This window comes from Henckelia pumila, chromosome 3, assembly GCF_033568475.1.
Source record: "Henckelia pumila isolate YLH828 chromosome 3, ASM3356847v2, whole genome shotgun sequence".
Taxonomy (NCBI): Eukaryota; Viridiplantae; Streptophyta; class Magnoliopsida; order Lamiales; family Gesneriaceae; genus Henckelia; species Henckelia pumila.
The window spans coordinates 56,872,738-56,896,313 of NC_133122.1; the positions used below are offsets into that span (position 1 = coordinate 56,872,738).

Below are 23,576 nucleotides of genomic sequence, written 5' to 3' on the forward strand. Positions count from 1 at the left end.
AATTAGAGAGACAGTAGGCTGGTGGATATCCAATGGTAAATTCTGTTGGCCAAACAAACACAGATCAGACAGGTAGACAGAAACTAATTGGCACTTTGGCAGTGTACATGCTACCTCGACGGCTAGACAGCTGGAGTAGATAACTGAAAGTGTGGTCATTGTAGCCCACACTTACTTTGACAGTACCATACTTAATTGTTTTTTGGCACCTATTGGTTTTTGATACGTGAAAGGAAGAAAAATCGAGATCAGGGTTCCTACATTGACTTCATGTTGAATCTGGAGCTTAGGAATATAGTTAATTTAGATAACAACATAACATAACATAACATTTATGAATTTTGGTAATGAAAGCCTACATTGCACAATCATCATTTTGAACAGAGGTAAGTAAAGGAAATATGTTAGGAAATTGTTACTAACTAGGTAATAAAAATAAAAATATCATATCAAAGATATATCAGTATAGTTTTCATACTAATTACGTAAAAACTTTTAATTACAAGATGCGGACAAGCAAATCTCACAAAACAAAAGGATTAACATAGACCCTAATCATATCAACGACAAGCAAATGTCCAATCTCTTAATAAATTTGAGATTGAGACATTCTTAAACTCTACATGATTTCCAATCCAAGTAGATATTCGAATCATTGTATTATCCCAGCACGTGTCAATCGACTCTTCAATGTTGTCAAAAATCTCCCATTCCTCTCCAACTAGACTGACCAACGGATGCAATAAACTACCACCGTCCAAAAAGTTCTTCACCTCTTACCAAGAGTTTTTTGTCATTCAACACTTCTGTTCCAAGTTCTATTCATGTGTAGTGTATAACGTTCAATCTTTTTATTGTTTCACAATATTGCCTTCTCTCAAATTGAAAATTTGCTATTTTTCATGTGTAGATAACCATAATGCTCTAGCCGTAGTAAGCTTATGGGCGCCGGTGCTGGCTGTAAGTATGGTTACATTTTACAATTGTGTTGTGGTCTCAGTTTTTAGAAAGCTGTTCCATTTCAATAATTGATGGTTTCCCCTTTTCTATGTCTTACAATCAAAATTGTTTTCGGTCTTTGAGTACTTTCCTGTTTTCTGCAACTTTCGACTTCAGATTGTGGTTGTTTTTGTATACTACGTTAATGCTTCTTCCATTGGCCCTCTCTTTTGTTTAGAGAAATCAATTAGGGTATACATTTAATTGTTCTGCTGCAATTTGAGTTTTCAATTGATGTTTCCAATGATCCCCAAGTTGCATGGTTTTAGTTTATTAATCACCATGAAATAATTTACATTGGTGAGTATTTGATGGGATAGGATTTTGGACAGTTATTATCTTACTTTCTTTTGTATCCAGGAAATATTATTTTTCATTCTCAACAAACCCAATTCTGTATGTCTGTCATTTTTGTTCTTTTTTTTGGATACAAGATATATGCACTTCAGGCGGAGAGAAGCAAACATACTTGACTTGATCATGTAATTTGCCAAAAAGTTTCAGAGTGGGTCTAAATGTTCAAACAATCTAGAACATTATTCTGGGGCAGTCATGAACTTGTGATGACAATTGGGGCAAAATGTGATTTAAATAAATGAATTTTGTATTGCTACCTTCAAGATACATTGGAGAAGGATGTTCTTGCAGTGTCGTGATGAATATTTCTATGGAAACAGATTGCTCATGTATTATATGTTGCTTTGACTCCTCCCACTTAATAGTTTCCCTCTTGTTTCCTGCCCTTCTACAGATTTATCTACTAGATATCCATATTTTCTACACTGTTGTATCTGCTATATGGGGTTTTCTGCTGGGTGCTAGAGATCGCCTTGGAGAGGTGATGTATTTTATTGTGCATGTCTTTATTAATGAAAAAGATCATATGATTATCAAGCATATCCATTCTTCAACATTTTTTGCTGTATATAAAGTATATCTGCAGTTATGCATGTATTTCTCGTTCTCTTAGAGTATGATTAATTAATTACATTTCATTCTCCTTACTTTTAAGTATTGAAGCTACTTATTCTCCATAATTTTAGATTAGATCTCTAGATGCTGTTCATCATCTTTTTGACAAGTTTCCTGAGGCTTTCATGGATACGCTGCATGTGCCCGTTTCTGACAGGTCCTTTCTCCAGTTTAATTCCTTTCCTCACTCATTTTAACCAGTACAAATTTTCAGTGAAAAACCTTGATTTTCACAATTAGCATATATATTCTGAAATTAAAGTTAAAAGTTTTTTTGGCAGGGATTCAATCCAGTCATCTGATCAGGTTAGACTACCCTGATGGAAGCCAAAAGGGGCCTCATTTATCTCTTTATCGTTTTGTTTACTAATTTGCTTGCCTAATCTTCAAGGATGAAAGATAAACTAAAATTTTTAACACAAAGCACAGAACAGATTACTGTCTCCACCAATGTTGAATGATCTGAAGTTGCTATTGATTCTGAGGAAGTAATTGAGCTTGGTACCGAAGGATTACAAATCTATCATTTAAAATTCCACTCCTCGGGAAACAAAAGGATCTTGCTCAATTTTGTGAAATTGCTGGTCAATTAGTTGAAAAATCTTATAGTTCTAAAATCAGAGCGTGGAAACTGAAGGATTTTATAGTTGAAACGAATCTTCAAATTCTGTACTTACTTTTTTTGGTGCAAATTGGTTGCATAGTACTTCTATTTCGTGTTGTACTGGACTCTGGATTAGCAATCAGTTATTCAGTACTTTTTTTTTTTGATAAGAAACTTTATATAATATAATATATCATAATGTAATAAGTTACAAGACAAGTGGGGACAAGACATCCGCGAATAGTGAAAGAGCCTAACAAAACTTATAACATCAACATAAAATAAACGACCAATCCCTTAGCTGCTGCCATCATGCATCTAGTCTATGTTCATAAGATGTAACGTCTTTGTTTAAATAATTGACCTGCGTTTACTCCTATTCTAGTGTTAATATGAAACCCATCTGTGGATTTCTTATCGGGAGTTATGCGTTGGGAAAAGATCAAACTGATGGCTTCTACGTGTATTAGAAATCATAAAGAGTTTGCTATGTTCTCAATTCTTATCCGCCTTTTGGAAGATTTTATTATCTTATATAATATATAAAAGTTTTCTATAAAAAAAAAAATTCTTGAATTAGTCAGAGATTGGACTGTTATATGTTGTTGATATTTAGTTGGTACTAAGGGTTTCATTTGCGGATTTCTTATCCGCTTCTTTGTAATTATCATATGATCTTTTTTTATATATAATGCTATCTGATACTAAGTCTTGCGATCTCAATCAACCATGTTATTAATCCTTTCTCCAGTTTATAAGGGCCAAGTACCAGCCACTAATAAAACCTCCACTATATTAACTGGAACTTAGGCTTCATATTGTATAAAGGAAAAATGTTACAAGTTTTCCATCGAGTCTTTCATCCTGAATATCATCATCCGCTAAAGTTGAAAACTTGAAGAAAATAAGCATACGACATGGTTCTTTCTTCATTTGATTGTGGGCATTTTCCTCACTTATCATCTGAAACTTTTAATTCGGTAAATAGTCGAAAATGATATTGGATTGAGAAGTGCTTGATTTCGATTTTCGGGATTGCAATTCAACTTCTGTTTGAAATAATATCACTTGGTTGATAAAAAGTAATATTATATTCCATCATTTGTTCCACCACTCAGCATAGATGCACCTTCGAGCTGTTATATTTTTATTAAATTGAAATCAAAGTCTATCTTATCAAGGCCGTAAGGAAGAATAAATTGGATGCTGCTCGATTTGCTCCCTTTTGGAATGAGATCATAAGGAATATGCGTGAAGAAGATTATGTTACTGATCTGTGAGTTATTCTCCTGTTTGAACATCGGTTATCAGATTCTTTCAGTATTTTGAGTGGCATGATCTCCTTCTGTCTCACTGAACGTTTCCAACAGGGAAATGGAACTGCTTCAAATGCCTAAAAATTCGGGGAGCCTTCCTCTGGTCCAGTGGCCCCTTTTTCTTCTAGCTAGCAAGGTCTGCCTGCCCTTGTATTTGAGCATAAAATTGTTTTTGTTCATTTGCAAGCTTCTTCATCTGTGTGATATTTTTTGTGTAATACTTACTAAAATGGGTTTGTGATTATTTTTCTATTTGCAGCTGTTCCTTGCTAAAGATACAGCTTTGGAGAACAAAGATTCTCTGGACGAGCTATGGGACAGGATTTCAAGGGATGAATATATGAAATATGCGGTTCAGGAGTGCTTTTATGCTATCAAGTTTATTCTTATGTCCATATTGGATGATGAAGGCAACAATGAGGGGAAGCAGTGGTATAGTTCATCAAAGTTTCGTTTACACTGTCACCGTTTGCGCTTGTAAATTCACAGTTCATTGTCATAACATATCAGGATTGAAAGAATATATGAAGACATCCAAGGAAGTATAGCAAAAGGAAGTATTCTCGTTGACTTTGACCTGAATAAGCTCCCTATTTTGATTCAGAAAGTGACAGCCCTCCTGGGAATACTGGTTCGTGCTAAATGACTGACCTTGAATGAAGCCCTTTTTAAAATTGTGATGCAACTTGGACACTGCGATTGTATGATGTTTTTCAGTTATATTTTTGTTTGACTTTTGCTGCATGTTCTCGATGTTATTTTGGTTTTGTATTTGCTTCTCTGTTGTCTTACCAGTTACCACCTTGCGTTTGTTTCTCCTGCGATTTGTTATATAATTTAGTAAGAAGGGAGTGATGATGGTGGTTGTCAAAAGGGATGCCATAATTTTTATAATCAGGAGAAAAACTACCTAGTGTTATAAAAACATTTTAGGACCATAAACATAAGCCTGGCAGAAAGATATTTGCAGTTTCTTCGTATCATTTCAGTTATGTAGCACAAGAAAGCATGTTGCCAGCTGGAATCAAATAATCAAATAATGAAAGAAAACAGGTGAATAAACAAACACGAATATATGTAGTCAATTGATGGTTGATCTTGTTCTTAGTGTCGGCCATTTTGACTATCTGCTTTTAATTAGATTACAGTAGTTTTCAAGATTTCCCACGTGGGAATATGATCGTAACAACTACAAATTATTTTCAAGATTACAGCAGTCAATTGATGTGATAATTCTATGTTGGTGAAATAGTGACAGGAATGACTAATTGTTCAATACTAATTTGTTTAGACATATTGTTTGATTCTATACGTTCATGCTTCCTTTTGGATGACATGTTATTCTTTTTCATGATATATCCAATCCCTAGGTGCTAATTCAACTTTTTTCTGTCATCCATTATGTAGAAAAAGGACAAGACTCCTGAACTTGAAACTGGTGCTGTTAAAGCTATTCTTGATCTTTATGATGTTATGCGGCATGATGTCCTTTCTATCAACATGAGGTTTGTTGAAAAGTTAACATCTTTGTATTGCCTCCCACCTCCTACGTCTATATTGAACCTGTTTGGTTATGCAGAGAAAATTATGAGACTTGGAATATGCTCTCCAAGGCAAGGACTGAGGGTCGTCTATTTCAAAAGTTGAAGTGGCCGAGAGATGCAGAGTTGGTATGTTCTTATATATATGATGTGTATATCAGTTCGATAGCTTTCTATTTGGGAAAGGGCTAAAATGCAATCTACATGTCTAGAAAACTCAAGTCAGTAGGTTGTATGCACTCCTCACCATCAAAGATTCAGCTGCGAATGTCCCCAAGAATCTGGAAGCAAGACGGAGGCTCGAGTTCTTTACTAATTCTCTTTTTATGGAGATGCCAGTAGCCAAGCCTGCCAGGGAGATGCTATCTTTTAGGTAACTGCTACCTTTTCTATATCAAATTCGAAATCGCACTGTGTTTTATGTGTATGAGATACTCACCATTGTCTGTGCAGCGTATTCACTCCATATTACTCAGAGACTGTGCTTTACAGCATGTCTGAACTCCTAAAGGAAAATGAAGATGGCATTTCTACGCTTTTTTATCTCCAAAAGATATATCCAGGTACGTCACAATTTCTTTGAAGCTCTTGGATGTTTCTCTATCAAAATACCAATTCTCACCCCTTAAAACTCCTTAGCCTTTAAGTTGTGTATTATTGCCATTGTAGAGATGCTGAATATTTTTCCAAGACTAATGCAAGTTTTATGATAGCTTTTGAAAGATGCTTCCTTCTCAAATCAGTTTTTGTTCTTCACACTTTCATTGGACAGAAATGTGCACGGACATATTTTTTATTTATTTATTTTGAAATTGTCATCATCATTGATCCCCTTATTGGTGATCTCTTCTGGATTATTTTCTTCTTGTATTCCTCAGACAATATCGATTGTTATTAAAAAAGAAAAACATTCCTCAGATTTTTTAAGATTACTGTTGATATGAATAGGGATTTGGCCTCTCTTTTTGTAGTACGCGGATCACTTGTCCGCCTCTTCTAAATAATAGCTTTTACGTATTTAGTATATTATCGTTTCATATTAAAAAAACTTATTTCCATCCATGTTTATCGCAGTATATGACATATTGAAAATTATAACGTGTTACTGTATTTTAATTCAAGAAGATATTTTCTTTTTAAAATTCAGATGAATGGAAAAATTTCCTCTCTCGGATTGGACGGCATGAGAACTCAACAGAGTCAGAATTCAGGGATAACCCCAATCATATCCTTGAACTGCGGTTTTGGGCTTCTTACCGAGGACAGACGTTAGCCAGAACAGGTATGTCTTCAATATCATTCCTTGTTGGTCATTTACGTCATGTCAAAAGACCTTTTCATTTGTTTTCCTAGCACAAATTTCTGGTGCCTTTATTTTTTAATACGTTTTGTGTCAGACGAATCAGATTTTTTTTAGTAAAGCATGAATTTAGGTTCTTTAGTCTCTAGCTATAGGTCCAAAATAAGCAGCATTATTTAATATAAATTCTGTAGGAGAAATTTTATATCATCTTATCATGTGACACTTATAATGGAAACATGCTATACTGCAGAAGATTTTTCAGTATACTTTAAGTCTGCTTTTCCCTTTTTTTTTTTTAAAAAAAAGGAATCTGTGAATGCATTGAAGGTCCTGCATGATGAATCAAGCGGACTCACAGGGTATTGGATTTGAACTTCGTCGTTTCTTAGTGTACAAGTTTGTGCTTTTGCATTGTATATTACTTTATCCAAGATTAGAGGAAGTCTGAGGCAACATTCTTGGAGGTAGCCTACCAATTCTACGACCTATGGTGAATTTTATGCGCTGTCTCATGTTTTTTTGGTAAGAAACAATGATATATTGATGTTGAAAGTAATAGTAATAATTACAAGCGGCCAAGAAGTCTGCCGCAGACAAAAGGGCGAACAAAAGCCCCATCACATAACAACAAATAACAGTGGTCTAGTGTTTGTATACTATACATTCCATCATGTATGATTTAGCAAAAGCATTGTTTTGGCCATCTCTGTTGGTAGTTCTTATGGGAAAGTGGAGAATAGCGAATCTTTGCACGCAATCCATGCAAAAAATTAAACTTTTGTGTGAATTATATTGGTTTTGTTTTGAAAAAGTAAAAATTTATGGTAAAAAGTAAAAACTCCAAAACTCAAAATATATCAAACTCTACACTTTATAATATTTTTCTCTCAACTCAATTGTATTTTGTATTTTTCATCACAAATGAAGACCTATTTATAGATCCACATTTGAGATTAGTCCAAAAATAAATACATCATCTACATCATCACACACTAATTTTTCACATTTTACAACTCAATATTCAACATTCAACATTCAATATTCAATATTCAATATTCAACATAATAATAATAATAATATATTTTTCAACACTTCCCCTTGTGATGATGATCGTGATATGATGATTGTCTTCATTACGTGTTTTATACTGCCTCGTTAAAAACCTTACTAGGAAAAACCCAGTGGGATAAAAACCATAGTAAGGAAAAAAGAGTGCAGCCACGTAAACTCCCCCTCATGTTAACATGAGTGATTCTTCACATATTCCGCAGATTGCGCATCCCAATGTTGTATATATGCTTTCTAAATATCGTCGTGGGAAGTGCCTTTGTTAAGAGATCTGATGAGTTCTCACTTGATTGAATATAACAGATATCAATATCTTTATTCTTCTCAAGCTCTTGAGTGTAGGCAAAGAACTTTGGGGGTATATGACTTTTTCATTTGAGCAATACATGCAGCATTGTCTTCATACAACGTCACAGGCTTCTTGTCTACTAATAATCCACAAGAAGTTTGGATATGTTGTGTCATTGATTTTAGCCAAACACATTCACGGTTTGCTTCATGTAGCGCAATAATCTCAGCGTGATTTGATGAAGTTGTTACGAGTGTTTGTTTCTGTGAACGCCAAGAAATTGCGGTGCCTCCACGAGTAAATACATATCCGGTTTGGGAATGTGCCTTATGTGGATCAGATAAATATCCAGCATCGGCATAACCAATGATATTTTGATTGGTGTCTTTTGAGTACAAAAGTCCCAAATCTGTCGTTCCTCGTAGATAACGAAATATATGTTTAATTCCGTTCCAGTGCCTCTTTGTTGGATATGAACTGAATCTTGCCAATAAATTTACAGCAAAAGATATATCTGGTCTAGTGCAATTTGCAAGATACATAAAGGCACCAATGACACTTAGATATGGTACTTCTGGACCAAGAATAACTTCATCATCTTCACATGGATGGAATGGATTCTTTTCTATGTTCAATGATTTTACAACCATTGGAGTACTTAATAGATTTGATTTATCCATATTAAAACGTTTAAGGATCTTTTCATTTGCCTGGTGAACAAAAATTCCACATTCTTTTTGTTTTATTTGCAATCCCAGACAGTACTTGGTTTTTCCAAGATCCTTTATTTCGAATTCTTCCTTCAAGTACATCATAACCTCTTGAATTTCTTTATTCGTTCCAATGATGTTTAAATCATCAACATATACAACAATAATTACACATCCGGATGTTGTTTTCTTGATGAAAACACAAGGGCATATTGGATCATTTACATATCCCTTTTTCATCAAGCGCTCACTTAGCCGATTATACCACATTCGGCCGGATTGCTTTAACCCATATAATGATCTTTGCAATTTTACAGAATAAAATTCTCTGGGTTTTGAACTTTGTGCTTCAGGCATCTTAAATCCTTCAGGGATTTTCATGTATATATCACAATCAAGTGATCCGTATAAGTAAGCTGTAACAACATCCATAAGACACATTTTCAAATTTTCAGACACTGTCAAACTAATTAAATATCGAAACGTAATTGTATCCATAACAGGAGAATACGTTTCTTCATAATCAATTCCAGGCCTTTGAGAAAAACCTTGTGCAACAAGTCTAGCTTTATATCTGACTATTTTATTTTTCTCATTTTGCTTTCGAATAAAAACCCATTTGTATCCAACAGGTTTTACACCTTCAGGTGTGAGGACTATAGGTCCAAAAACATTACGTTTATTCAGCGAATCCAATTCAACCTGGATGACATCTTTCCATTTGGCCCAATCATGACGAGTTTTACATTCCCCAAAAGATTTTGGTTCATGATCCTCATTTTCATTTATGATGTCACAAGCCACATTATAAGAAAATATCTCATCAATATCTTCTATGTCTTTTCGGTTCCATATTTTTCTAGTATTAATATAATTGATAGAGATTTCACGATTCTCGTCAGTTTGTGGTTCTGACAGAACATTTTCATCATCAGGTGTTTCTTCTGGAACACCATTTTCTATTTTATGATCATCGTGTTTCTCTATGCCTTTTCTTTTCCGAGGATTTTTATCTTTGGAACCGATTGGCCTTCCACGCTTCAAGCGTTTTATGACATCATGAGTGTCTTCAATTTGTTTTTTTGGAATTTCAATTCGAGCAGGGGCATTTACAGCATGTATATATGATTTTGTTACCCCTTTTGTGTCTGCAAATGCATCTGACATTTGATTTGCAATTCTTTGCAAGTGCACAATTTGCTGTACATCTTTCTCACATTGTTTGGTCCTTGGATCCAAATGTAACAATGATGGTACATACCATGTGATTTCTTTTTCGATGTGTTTCTTTTCTCCCCCTAACATTGAAAAGATTTCTTCATTAAAATGACAATCAGCAAAACGTGCTGTAAACACATCGCCTGTCTGAGGCTCAAGATATCGAATGATTGATGGGCTATCATAACCGATATAAATACCGATTTTTCTTTGAGGACCCATTTTTGATCGTTGAGGTGGTGCAATAGGCACATACACCATACATCCAAAAATTCTCAGATGAGAAATATTTGGTTCTTTACCAAATGCAAGCTGCAATGGGGAGAATTTATGATATGCACTTGGTCTGATGCGAATTAATGCCGCAGCTTGTAAAATTGCATGTCCCCATATAGAAATAGGGAGTTTTGTTCTCATAATCATTGGTCTAGCAATCAGTTGTAGACGTTTAATCAATGATTCAGCTAATCCATTCTGTGTATGAACATGAGCAACAGGATGTTCAACAGTAATTCTCATTGACATACAATAGTCATTGAAAGTTTGGGAAGTAAATTCTCCAGCATTATCAAGTCTTATTTTCTTGATTGTATAATCGGGAAATTGATTTCGCAATTTTATTATTTGAGCCATTAGTTTTGCAAATGCCACATTTCGAGTTGACAATAAGCATACATGTGACCATCTGCTGGAGGCATCGATCAATACCATAAAATATCGAAATGGTCCACATGGTGGATGAATTGGCCCACAAATATCATCCTGAATACGTTCAAGAAATATGGGTGATTCTGTTTGGATTTTAGCTGGCGATGGTCTTATAATAAGTTTTTCAAGAGAACATGATTTACATTGAAACTTATTATTCTGAAAGATCTTCTGGTCTTTCAATGGATGACCATGCGTATTTTCAATAATTCTTCGCATCATTATTGAACCAGGATGTCCCAATCGATCATGCCAATTGATTAATATTGAAGAACTATTAACCACCATATTTGATTCGATTGGCCTTATATGTGTATAATGCAATCCAGTAGGGATCATTGATAATTTTTCAACCACATATTTCTTTCCTGATTATATGTGGTAAGACACATATATTTCTGATTTCCATCAGTTATCGTTTCAGTATCATATCCATGAGAATATATGTCATTAAAACTCAACAAATTTCTTTTCGATTCTGGTGAATATAAAGCATCATTTATCAAAAATTTTGTACCATTCGGTAACAAAAAATGTGCTTTACCACAACCTTCAATCAAGTCTACAGGACCTGATATTGTATTCACCATTGTTTTTGTTGGTTTTATTTCCAAGAAATATCTTTAATCTCGCAGAATAGTGTGCGTGGTACCACTATCTGGTATGCAAATTTCCATGGTATTATTTCCATGTTTGCTCATAGCATTTTCCATATCAAACTTCACAAAAATTCAATAAAGAAAATATAAGTACAATACAAATGCAAAATATAACATGCTTTATAATACAAGAATGCATGAAAAATACAAATTTGTTACAATCTAGTTCCACCAATCTTTTAATCAATGTCTTAGAAATCATTCATAAAATCTGCAGCATTGAAACTAGTTGAACCAATTAAATGGTCACTATTTTCAACAAAATTGGTCTCTTTTCCTTTCCCCTTTATCGATTCTTTATAGAGCTTACAAAGGTGCTCAGGGGTTCGACAAATATGTGACCAATGTCCTGGAGTGCCACATCTATAACAAACACTCTCAGATCTTTTTGAGTGATTTTCATTTTCACTCGTGTTTTCATGCTGACTTTTTGGTGGGTTGTACGTGACGTTCTTTTGAGATGAGTTATTGAAATAACTATCTCGATTATTTTCATATTCACGGCCGCGACCACGACCGCGATCATTTTTACGTCCACGTCCACGCCCACGTCCTCGACCTCGTCCACGACCAAAATCTTGTCTATGCGTTTGATTTTGGTTTTCATTTTTAATTACGACATTTGCTTCTGGAAATGCCGTTGAACCAGTGGGTCGGGATTGATGATTTCTTACCAACAATTCGTTGTTCTTTTCCGCCACGAGAAGACATACGATGAGTTCAGAATATCTCGAAAATCCACGCACTCTATATTGTTGTTGCAGAGTTATATTCGATGCGTGGAAAGTGGAAAATGTTTTCTCAAGCATTTCCATCTCTGTGACTTCAAGTCCACAAAATTTCAATTGTGAGACTATTCGATACATCGCAGAATTATAATCACTGACTTTTTTAAAGTCTTGGAATCTCAACGTATTCCATTCATCACGGGCGGTCGGGAGTATAACTTCCCTTATATGCTCAAATCTTTCTTTCAGCCCTTTCCATAAAATCATTGGGTCTTTTTTTGTGAGATACTCACATTTCAATCCTTCATCAAGATGTCTACGTAAGAAAATCATAGACTTTGCCTTTTCTTGTGAGGATGATATATTATTTTATTTGATGGTATCACTTAGACCCAATTACTCAAGATGCATTTCTACATCGAGAGTTCATGACATGTAATTCTTTCCGGTGATATCGAGCGCAATGAATTCAATCTTTGCCAAATTTGACATGGTGGTACTAGAAAAATAACAATGCATTTTATTAGTTAATTTTCATTAATATGACAATACAAAATAATGGAAGAACGTAGATTACAAGTGCGTGTACAAATAGAGAAAAAGTATGTGGTGGAAAATCGTTGGTGAGTACAAGACTCGTGAGCATGATGATCATAATCGTTATGAAAAATAGCCTTATAAATGCCATCATCTCCATCTTCAAAAAAACCGAGGATAAAATATTTTGAGAGAAAGAATGAATTTTGGTGTGATTGAAAATGAGTTTGAGTAATCATATTTATAGGCAAAAAAATAGCCGTTTATGACCGTTTGTGACCGTTGGGGGTAAGAAAAAAAATCGAGTATGTGTTGAATAAAAATTTGTGATAATGATGCAATGCATATAATGATAATCATAATTAAATAATTATGTATATCATATCACATTATTATAAGGTCGGTGTCGTAGACAACTTTTTATATAATATTGTGAAATTATACTAATAAAGTTAGTATAAAGTCAGGTATAGTATATCATATCACATTATTATAAGATCGGTGTCGTAGATAACCTTTTATATAATATTGTGAAATTATATCAATATGTTTATAATGTTTAAAAACCTTAAAGGCTTTTATACTTGTCGTATCCCTTACCGGGAGTGTGAGATGTCGTCTTAACATCCTCCCAGGATTTATAACAAGTTTTTTAAAAAAAACTTATCATGATATTATATATTAAATATATACACAATAAAAATATATAAACAGTAAAATAAAAATTCTTACTTGTTGAATATTTTTATCTTCTCTTTGTGTTTTGGAGCGTCGGAAATTATAGAGAATTTTCGAGCGATCGTGCTGATAACGTGTTTTGAAAAAGTAAAAATTTATGGTAAAAAGTAAAAACTCCAAAACTCAAAATATATCAAACTCTACACTTTATAATATTTTTCTCTCAACTCAATTGTATTTTTCATCACAAATGAAGACCTATTTTTACAGATCCACATTTGAGATTAGTCCAAAAATAAATACATCATCATCTACATCATCACACACTAATTGTTCACATTTTACAACTCAATATTCAACATTCAATATTCAATATTCAATATTCAATATACTAATAATAATAATATATTTTTCAACAGGTTTAAGTTAGTTCTGAAGTTAATATTTCATGTTTTATTTTATTGAATTTTATTTTGTTCAAGATAATAAAAGTGTGGGAAAGGGATATTTTGGGGAGAAAAATTGGTATGCCAATAACATGCTCTTACATAAAATATGGTATGGATACAGATATATTGTACACTTGAAACCTAGTTGTTTATGGTTGTAAAAAATGATTACTATGTACTTTTACTTTTCTCTTGTCTCTTTAATCCTGGATTACTAATTTCTTCTCTGGACACAGTTCGTGGAATGATGTACTACAGGAAAGCTCTTATGCTTCAGGCTTATTTGGAGCGAATATCAACTGGAGGTTTGGATATCTAGTAATTGATATCTTTTGTTCTTTGCTTGTCATGCCTATTTACAGTCATTCATCCTTAATTTCAGATGTGGAGGCAGATATTGTTGGAAATGAATCGATTGATGTTCAAGGTTTTGAGTTGTCTCCCGAAGCCAGAGCTCAAGCAGATCTCAAGTTCACATATGTTGTTACATGTCAGATATATGGAAAACAGAAAGAAGATCATAAACCTGAGGCTGCAGATATTGCACTGTTAATGCAAAGGTTGGGCAAGTTGTTTGATAGCCGTTTCAATTGAATACCATGTTACCTTCTTTATCTCAGTGGGATTTTATTACTAGTAATAAATATTACTCACTAACTTAATTAAAATAACGAGAAAATATTTGGTTTTGCTACCTTCTAGAAGAATCTAGTATTTTAATTGACAGAGATGTCTCTGTGTCAAAATCTTTTATTAATATAGTCTCGTTTCCTATGTATTAAAAATAAAAAAGCCTGTCTCTGCGTTGGAGGGAACTTATGTATATATTTCAACACAGAAATGAAGCTCTTCGAGTTGCGTTCATCGACGTGGTTGAAACTCTTAGAGATGGAAAGGTGCACACTGAATATTTCTCAAAACTTGTGAAGGCTGATATTAACGGGAAAGATAAGGTAAATGAAGGGTAGGGATGATGTTGGCTTTCTGTATCTTTCTGTGTTATGTTTTTCAGCGGTTTAGGATATGTAACAATGTGTTTGAGCCCTGGTAAAAGGAATGGACACCTGGTCTCCAACTGTCTTTTATGGGATTATTTGAGATGAGTTGTAAAAACCTTGGATTCATTACTAGTCGTTGAAAAGTCACAGTGCATTTGTGCTGCTGTGATGCTTTTGGAGTGGCTGGCTTGAAATTCTGCAACTCGAGCAGGATAATTGTCTAATTTGACATCACATGTTATTCATTTACTCTGTGCGAAGTTTCCATCTTTTTGATTGGATATATACCGTTCAATGTACAATATTTACCATTCAATGTACTATATTTATTTCTTCCTTCCTTTCTTCTGCATCGTTATCTTCATCAAATTTAACTATTTATTACCATGCAGAATATTATACTCGACTACTTGGTTTCAAAATCAATCACATTCTCATTTATTTGTGTTTTTTGTTATGTTTTTATTTTTATTTTTAATTTAATTTAATTTGTACACTATATCTGCTTGATACAGTTCATAATGTTTTGTACATTAGTGATGCTTTCATTGAATCCATTTGCAATTGCGTTATTTGTGCTACATTCTTGGATCATCTTGAAAATTACAGGAAATCTATTCGATAAAACTACCAGGAAATCCTAAACTCGGTGAAGGGAAACCTGAAAACCAGAATCATGCTGTAGTCTTTACTCGTGGTAATGCTGTGCAGACAATTGACATGAATCAGGTGAGTTTCTTTTAATTTATTAAGAGAATAGTTCTTGTGAGGTTTTTAATTTCTCCTTCTCTATCAATCGCAATTTCATTCTTTTGATAAATATAATTTTGTGTTCCAATTCCTTCGACCAGCTGTTTCTTGTAACCTCTGTTTTTGGCCTCGTACTTGTTTATACCATGCCCGATGCATGAAGCATCCCTTTCCGTTCTAAGCTTTCTGTTTATTTCCCATCAAACTGGCAGATACCTCATGCCCATCACGTGGATGACTATATTATAAGTAATGTGAAAAAAATTGTTTACGAGGATGAATCTTTTGGATCTAAAATACATACTAAAAAAAAAGTTACTTTTTGGATTTCTGTAGCTTGCTATTATTGTGAACTGTTTTTCCTGATTGCCTGTCCTGGAAGGTGCAGAAATTTCTGTCTACCTTTTTCATTAATGAACTCTCGTATCTCAGGATAATTATTTTGAGGAAGCATTGAAGATGAGAAATCTTCTTGAAGAGTTCAATTGTGATCATGGAATCCGTCCCCCGACAATACTCGGTGTCAGGGAACATGTATTTACTGGAAGGTACTTTTTAGGGCTTTATGTGCATTTTTTCTCTCATACTTCATCATTAACTCACTCTTGAGCTTTTACATGCAGTGTATCTTCTCTAGCTTATTTCATGTCTAGTCAAGAATCTAGTTTTGTCACTCTTGGTCAGCGTGTTCTTGCAAATCCTCTGAAGTAAGTTCTGCTGGTTGATTGCTATTTGGCAATGTTTGCATGCCACTATGTCAATTTCTCAGCCTCTTAAAGTTCATCAAAATTGTGCATATGTTTTACTTGATACTTTGGTGTTCTTCAGGGTTCGCATGCATTATGGCCATCCAGATGTTTTTGATAGAGTGTTCCATATTACAAGGGGTGGTATTAGCAAAGCATCTCGTGTAATTAATATCAGTGAAGATATCTACTCTGGTATGACCGACTAAAGAAACTGATAACATTTTCTTATGTGGAATCTCTATGTTTCAGGGACATTATATTCTTTGATTTGATGGTTAGTAATAAAGGGAAAACTGGTACTATTTGAAAGAAAGTAAATTTGGTTTTCTGTGAATGTTTTCATCGTTATTTCAAAGAAATCGGTATAAGGTGTTGAAAATTTTAGGATCGAGCACTTTTCATTTAGTTAAAGTTATAGTTGACAGATGCATCTCAAACATTCTGAACCAAACAGATTCCATTCCGGACAGCCACCAAGTTTCAATCCCAAAGCAAATATTGTTCTTCAACAATCCCTCTTTTAATAACTGCTCTCCCTTACAATTCAGATAAATGAAACATTGGATCTTGACTCTGTTACTAATTATAACAATTGCACTTTGGGGCATTAATAAAAATTACAATCAGTGGTAAGTAATTGTGCACCTCAAATCTTTTAAGCCCTATATAACAATTGGTCTCCAAGCAGGACCAAATGTTACTCCCTTGCAACAGTGGTCCAAAATTATCGTGATATGTGATCTAATTAGATCATATATAGCTTGAGCTTGACTATGTCACACTCATAGACAAGCTCAAGCACGATTAATCAAGTGTTACTAGAGCTTCAGGTTGAAGTTGGATGGTGAAATGACAAAAGCATATTAGATGCCTGAATTATGGAGTTGAAAAAATGCAGGTTTCAATTCAACTTTACGTCAAGGCAATGTGACTCACCATGAATACATTCAGGTATAACTTATATTCATTCCAGGCTTCGGCGCATGAGTACGTGGGAATTGGGAGGAGACTAGTTGACTGAATTTTTGTATAGGTTGGTAAGGGAAGAGATGTTGGGCTCAATCAGATTGCCCTTTTTGAAGGAAAAGTTGCTGGAGGCAATGGAGAGCAAGTTCTTAGTAGGGATGTCTACAGGCTTGGGCAGCTCTTTGATTTTTTTAGGATGCTCTCATTCTACTTCACTACCGTCGGATACTACTTTTGCACCATGGTTAGCTATTCCTTGCTAATTCCTTGTAGAAAAGTTACTTTCCTGCGATGTTGTTTACTTGTGTCTAAATTCCTTCGACAAAGTCTGGTTTTGCTTGTGTATGTTTATACCTGTACGGAAGCTGTTTGATAACCTTCATCGTGTCCAAATCTCTTTGCAGTTGACTGTGCTGACTGTGTATGCTTTTCTCTATGGGAGGGTGTATTTGGTAAGTCCATGACGTGTATTCTCTTCCTACAGTAGCATATTCATGTTTTCTGTGTACACTGTTATACACCATTCTTACAGTAATGTTCTAGTTTTAAAGCTACTTACTTTTAAACAAGAGTGGTAGACTGCTTTTGAGGTCTTAAAGCCTTTTTAGCTCTCAGATAATAATTATGTACGAAGAGTGTTTTATTTCTATCCTCCATCTTTCCATCAAGAATTCTGTGGCTGTGGTTCCTTATTATATTTACAATAATCTTTTTCCCTAGGCATTATCTGGGGTCGATGAAACCATTCTGGACAGGGCACAAATATCACAGAATACTTCTCTGAGTGCGGCCATTAATGCACAGTTTCTGTTCCAGATTGGAATCTTTACAGCAGTTCCTATGGTTTTAGGCTTCATCTTAGAACAGGGCTTTCTGAGGGTATGCGTTTTCTTATGTTCATTCATGTCTCTGATTCTGATATACTGGTTTGCAGGTTTGCTAAAAATTTTACTCTATTAAACTCTGAGAATCTGTCTTTAATTCCAGCTGCACTTTGCTGAAGCTATCATGCTTAGGTAGCGTTCGGAATTGCTTCCAAAAAGTGCTTATGAGCTTTTCCTTCACAAAATACACTACCTTAATCTTGTCACCAATGCTAGTTTTGCATACAATGTATAAGCACCTTTTGGGTTATATGAGACCATCAACATTGCAATTTAGAATCAAAGTTCTAAAATTCGCTAGGCGCTAGTCTGGACGCCAGACTAGCGCCTAGGCCTTCTAGACGGGGACTAGGCACCGCTAGGCGGATTCCACGAACATAATAAATCACTTATTATAACTCCATGATATCATAAAATTTAAAATTAGTTCAAAATTAGATAACTAATAAAATTCCACAAATTTACTCTACTTCTTCTCCATATATTTCACTAATTATTATTCTCCATATTTGTCTTCGCTTTTCTTTGGAAACGGCGTTGAAAGGGTTTTCGTGGAAGGGTGAATAAGATTTTGTCAGTTTTTTATTGGGCTTATGATTGATAAGCCCCCCAAAAAAAATTCATTTCCACCTAGGGCCGCCTAGGTGCCAAGGACACTTAGGCTGACCGACTGGCACTTTTTCGGTGCGGGCGCCGGCCGCCTTGGCCGATTTTTAGAGCACTGTTTAGAATGAAACTTTTTGAACACATTGAGGCACTTGTCATGTTTAAGATTAAGACAATTTTATCTGAATATGATAAAATAGGGGTTCTTCCTCGGAGAAGATTATGAACCCCATAAACACGAGGGATTGCATGTAAAATTGTTGCAAGCAATTATTTTTCCAGCAGGTTTCTTGAGCCCTCAGTAAACAAGGATTCTGTTGGACCTTGTACTGTGTGACATGATAATGAAGTTTGTATGGGAGAGATGACCGGGCATGCCAAGGCTTGATTTCTTTTTGTGAACTCTTTTGCCACTGTTTCTGCGACTGAGTTTTCTCATAATGATTTTCTGCTGAGGCGTGAGTATTTGGCTGATTGCTCTTATTGTCCTATTACTATTATGATTATTATAATCTCGGTAATAACTGGGAACTGCTGAGATGATTACGTCATTGTTGTGCACTTTATTCTGCTGAGAATCCTCATTCCCTTTCTCCCTCCTCAAAGCATGAGCCTGGTGTTTGCATGTTTGCGATTATTTTATATTGTCCAATTATAATTGACAATTTTTTGTAAGCTTCACTTTTCTCTCGAGAGAGTGATGTGAAAAATGTTCTCTAATTTTTCCACTATTTTCATTTGTTTCTTTCTTTTCCTATTTTCATGCAGGCTTTAGTTAGTTTTGTCACCATGCAGTTTCAGCTTTGTACAGTCTTTTTCACATTTTCACTGGGTACAAGGACACATTACTTTGGCCGGACTATTCTTCATGGTGGTGCAAGGGTATGCTTCATTATCGTCCTTACTTTCCAATTAAAACATCTTGTGATTTCTTATATAATAAAGACATTTTGCAGTACCAAGCAACTGGCAGAGGATTTGTGGTTCGTCACATCAAGTTTACTGAAAATTACAGGCTTTATGCACGAAGTCATTTTGTTAAAGGGTTCTCTCTCTCTCTCTCTCTCTCTCTCTCTCTCTCTCTGTGTGTGTGTGTGCGCGTGTGTTTGTGGGTGGGTGTGTGCACGTGCAGCTGCACCTGCACTTGTGTTGGCTCAAACTTGCCTGAGGTTGGAAATTGACCAAGATTTATTTTCTATTTCTTCAGAATGGAAATTGTTCTTTTATTGGTGGTGTATCTTTCATATGGGTACAACGATGGTGGGGCTTTGTCCTATATTCTTCTCACTGTCAGTGGTTGGTTCCTAGCATTTTCTTGGCTCTTTGCTCCATATTTGTTTAATCCATCTGGATTTGAGTGGCAGAAGTAAGATTCTTACACTTTCTTATGTCTTGCCTTTTTGCCTGCTTGGTTCAAGTTTAAACTTTTTCTTGCAATTACTAGGGCCGTAGAGGATTTTCGTGATTGGACGAACTGGCTTTTTTATAGAGGTGGAATTGGAGTTAGAGGAGAAGAAAGCTGGGAGGCTTGGTGGGATGAAGAACTGGTAATGGATACAATGGATGTTTATGATTTACTTCCAGTGTATTGACCTTCATATGGTGGCCTATTAATTAGAGATGTGTGCTCAAAATTCTTCTATTTTTTTTTTGAGGGCCTTGGTCCATAAGCATTTATAATGGAGATGCCATGAATGATCTCAAATATTGGTAGAACATCCGATTCTAGTCAATTATTAATTTTAATAAGAAACAATATTATATTAATTATGGAAAACCTATTGAATATAATAGGCGGACAAGTGATCCCGCAATGAACAAAATTCTTGTCATGACCCTACTCATATCAACAATAGACAAAAGCCCAATCTCTTAATAAATCTGAGATTGAGACATTATCAAAATCTACATGAGACTCAATCCAAGTAGAAATTCGAATTTTGAAAATTATGAACAAAAGGATGTATTTTCTCATACCACATAAATGTACTTCATGACTAATAACTAAGAATGGCACGGTGCTAAGGCATTCAATTTGGTTTGTGGATAATTTGATTTTATTAATATGAAATAAAATGTTAGGAATCCCAAAGGTTAAAGGTAGTTAAGCGAAATATCTAACTTTTATGACTAATATTTTAGGTAACCGAAATATTGACTTTTATGACTTGTATATTCCAAACGCTAAAAGGTGAGGTGGTTACTTTCATATTGGTTCCACTTCTAAGTTAATTTGTGACATGTGTCACTTTTCCATGTGTAAATGAATGTAGAAAGAAGTTCTTATCTTTTGGCACACTGTAGTGCTCCTATTTACCATTTGCTATTGTTGCAGTCTCATATTCGAAACTTCAGTGGGAGAGTGATGGAGACCATTTTAAGCCTTCGGTTTTTCATCTTCCAGTATGGTATCATCTACAAGTTAGATTTGCAAGGATCAAATACTTCACTATCGGTACAAACTTTTTGGCTTGTCTGAAAATTAGTTTTTTTTCCCCAATATGAGGTATAGCATGTTATTTATTAATCAACTTCAATTGCAATTTCTTGGTGGTTCTTTCATGAGCAGCCAGAAGGGACTGGTCGCAGGCGTTGTATCTAGAGTTAGAAGTTAACACTTGACTGCATTTGCCAATCTATAGGTTCAAGCTGCCTAATGTCCTTGGGAGTTTTTATTTTGGCATAGCATGTCAAGAGAGTTTGTGGCAGATCTGTCTTTTGCCTTTAATATTTTTTCCCCCTTTTTGGTTCAGTTGTTGAAGGATGTTTATTGTAAATGATATGTGAATATGATCCTTGTAGACATGTCGAGCATGCTATGATCTTCCTATATCGCTGCATGCTCTGTGCAAAGATTTGTCATTTATTTCTGTTATATTTTATCGTCAGATAATATAATAACTAATTTTGTTTTCTGCTATGTTCTGTTGTCAGGTATACGGGTTCTCATGGGTTGCGTTTGCTGTGCTTATACTTCTTTTCAAGGTCTGATATTTGAAGATTTTAATTTATTTATTGGCGATCTCTAGCTTCATAAGTCCAACCAAATCAGAGTGTTATTTTGGATTTTGTAGGTATTCACATTTAGTCAAAAGATATCAGTCAATTTTCAGTTGCTGCTGCGGTTCATCCAAGGTCTTTCATTTTTGCTTGCTCTGACTGGATTGATTGTTGCTGTCGCATTCACTGATCTCTCCATCACTGATATATTTGCTTGTATCTTGGCTTTTCTGCCCACTGGGTGGGGAATTCTTTCTGTAAGTTTTCTGGGCTCATTATCTTTTCATGAAAATTGTGGTTGCCATCTTCGTTCCAGTATATCTGAAGTTTGATATTGTATTGATGTAATAATCTATGGCGGGGATTTGTGGGTCAGATGTCATTCAATCTTCCCTTGCGTCACATCAATATCCTGAGTGAAAATAATTAGGAGATTCATGGACTTTTGTTTCTAATGAGCTGTTGCGTGTTTATTTGGTATGGAATTTGTCGCATGTGTAGTTGGCTTTCTATGCCGAAATCATTTAGGAACTGTGAATAGTTGAACTATGCCTGCTGATATGAATAGTTGAACTATGCCTGCTGATACAGTTTGAAATCTGAATAATGATTTGTGTTTTCTTATCAGCGTAAGACGTCCGAAGAAGTTGAGACGTGTATTAAATGACTTAGTAGTTATTATTCCTTTCTACTTGTTATGGTAAGAAGTATGGCATGATAATTCGCAAACTGGTTCTAATTTACGGAACAAAAAATGTTGTCATCCTTAGTTATATGATACCTTGTACTATTCACTTTGGGCATGACTATCATGAAGAGATTGTTGTTCTTTTAGACCCTCGACTTGATGATTCTTTGTCGTTGGATTGAAGAAAAAACCAAGCGGACTCACCGAGAATAACATAATTGATAATGCCCCAGATTATGTTCCAATAAATGTATATGTCGTCCTAAATATAGTAGCTTACAATACACAAATTATCGGTGGCCTAAACATATTTATTAATTTGAAAATTCTCACGGGAGAATCTTTGAACTATACTCCATATCTGTCTACAATTGTATTGCATAAAATGTCGTTTATAATTGTGTTTGCATGTCAACAATGAACTCCGTGTCTTTGTCACAACGTATTTCATTAATCAGTTTTATTATGATGGAGTATCCAGATCATTTCAATGCTTTCTTTCTTTTCAATTACAGATTGCGTGTGCTTGGAAGCCGGTGGTGAAGAAAATGGGACTGTGGAAGTCAATGCGTTCAATTGCGCGATTATATGATGCTGCTATGGGGATGCTTATTTTCGTTCCGATTGCTCTATTTTCGTGGTTCCCATTTGTTTCAACATTCCAAACACGCCTTATGTTCAACCAAGCTTTCAGTCGAGGTCTGGAGATCTCTCTTATTCTTGCTGGAAACAACCCAAATGCCGATATATGATCTCCATCGTCAGCTGTTTCGAAACATCCTATGCGGAAACTGAGGATTTTGGTCATTTTTGTACGATATTCTTATTATTTTGTCCTGTATCATTAATGGTATGTCTTCTAAATGTTGAATGTAATGTGATGTAATTGAACGACATATGTTTAGTAATGGTCTTTTTAAATTTTAAATCAGTTCATACATGACCAATTGCATGTATCTTTGTTGATATATTTCACCGGATATTTGGCAAGTATTAATCTAGTAACCACTTATATTGAGTGGTTTTATTTGTACATTTTTCACATACATGCATATATATAAAACGGGGTTCTCTCTCTTAATTTTGTGACGTTAAAAATTGTACTATGTGGAAAAGCCAAAATCTTATTGTTTAAAGGGAATTATGGTCAATACTA

The 23,576-nt window shown here is 34.8% G+C and overlaps 1 protein-coding gene across 1 annotated transcript in view; it reads left to right on the forward strand.

Moving 5' to 3' along the window:
* The window catches only part of LOC140887489 (callose synthase 9), a 35,712-nt gene extending 12,257 nt beyond the window's left edge, over positions 1-23,455 (forward strand). Inside the window, exons 20-51 of the mRNA XM_073294748.1 lie at positions 911-960; positions 1,751-1,837; positions 2,043-2,128; positions 2,253-2,277; positions 3,757-3,851; positions 3,946-4,027; positions 4,151-4,323; positions 4,402-4,522; positions 5,299-5,396; positions 5,471-5,561; positions 5,645-5,805; positions 5,886-5,995; positions 6,580-6,714; positions 14,016-14,084; positions 14,162-14,339; positions 14,618-14,732; positions 15,387-15,506; positions 15,960-16,075; positions 16,151-16,234; positions 16,356-16,468; positions 17,175-17,227; positions 17,310-17,486; positions 17,647-17,694; positions 17,963-18,121; positions 19,501-19,614; positions 19,689-19,777; positions 19,940-20,098; positions 20,177-20,279; positions 21,068-21,187; positions 21,667-21,717; positions 21,807-21,989; positions 22,936-23,455. Coding sequence (XP_073150849.1) covers positions 911-960; positions 1,751-1,837; positions 2,043-2,128; positions 2,253-2,277; positions 3,757-3,851; positions 3,946-4,027; positions 4,151-4,323; positions 4,402-4,522; positions 5,299-5,396; positions 5,471-5,561; positions 5,645-5,805; positions 5,886-5,995; positions 6,580-6,714; positions 14,016-14,084; positions 14,162-14,339; positions 14,618-14,732; positions 15,387-15,506; positions 15,960-16,075; positions 16,151-16,234; positions 16,356-16,468; positions 17,175-17,227; positions 17,310-17,486; positions 17,647-17,694; positions 17,963-18,121; positions 19,501-19,614; positions 19,689-19,777; positions 19,940-20,098; positions 20,177-20,279; positions 21,068-21,187; positions 21,667-21,717; positions 21,807-21,989; positions 22,936-23,172 — 3,602 coding nt within the window. The 3' untranslated portion in view covers positions 23,173-23,455. The remainder of the gene's footprint in view (positions 1-910; positions 961-1,750; positions 1,838-2,042; positions 2,129-2,252; positions 2,278-3,756; positions 3,852-3,945; positions 4,028-4,150; positions 4,324-4,401; positions 4,523-5,298; positions 5,397-5,470; positions 5,562-5,644; positions 5,806-5,885; positions 5,996-6,579; positions 6,715-14,015; positions 14,085-14,161; positions 14,340-14,617; positions 14,733-15,386; positions 15,507-15,959; positions 16,076-16,150; positions 16,235-16,355; positions 16,469-17,174; positions 17,228-17,309; positions 17,487-17,646; positions 17,695-17,962; positions 18,122-19,500; positions 19,615-19,688; positions 19,778-19,939; positions 20,099-20,176; positions 20,280-21,067; positions 21,188-21,666; positions 21,718-21,806; positions 21,990-22,935) is intronic.
* The last annotated feature ends 121 nt before the right edge of the window (positions 23,456-23,576 follow it).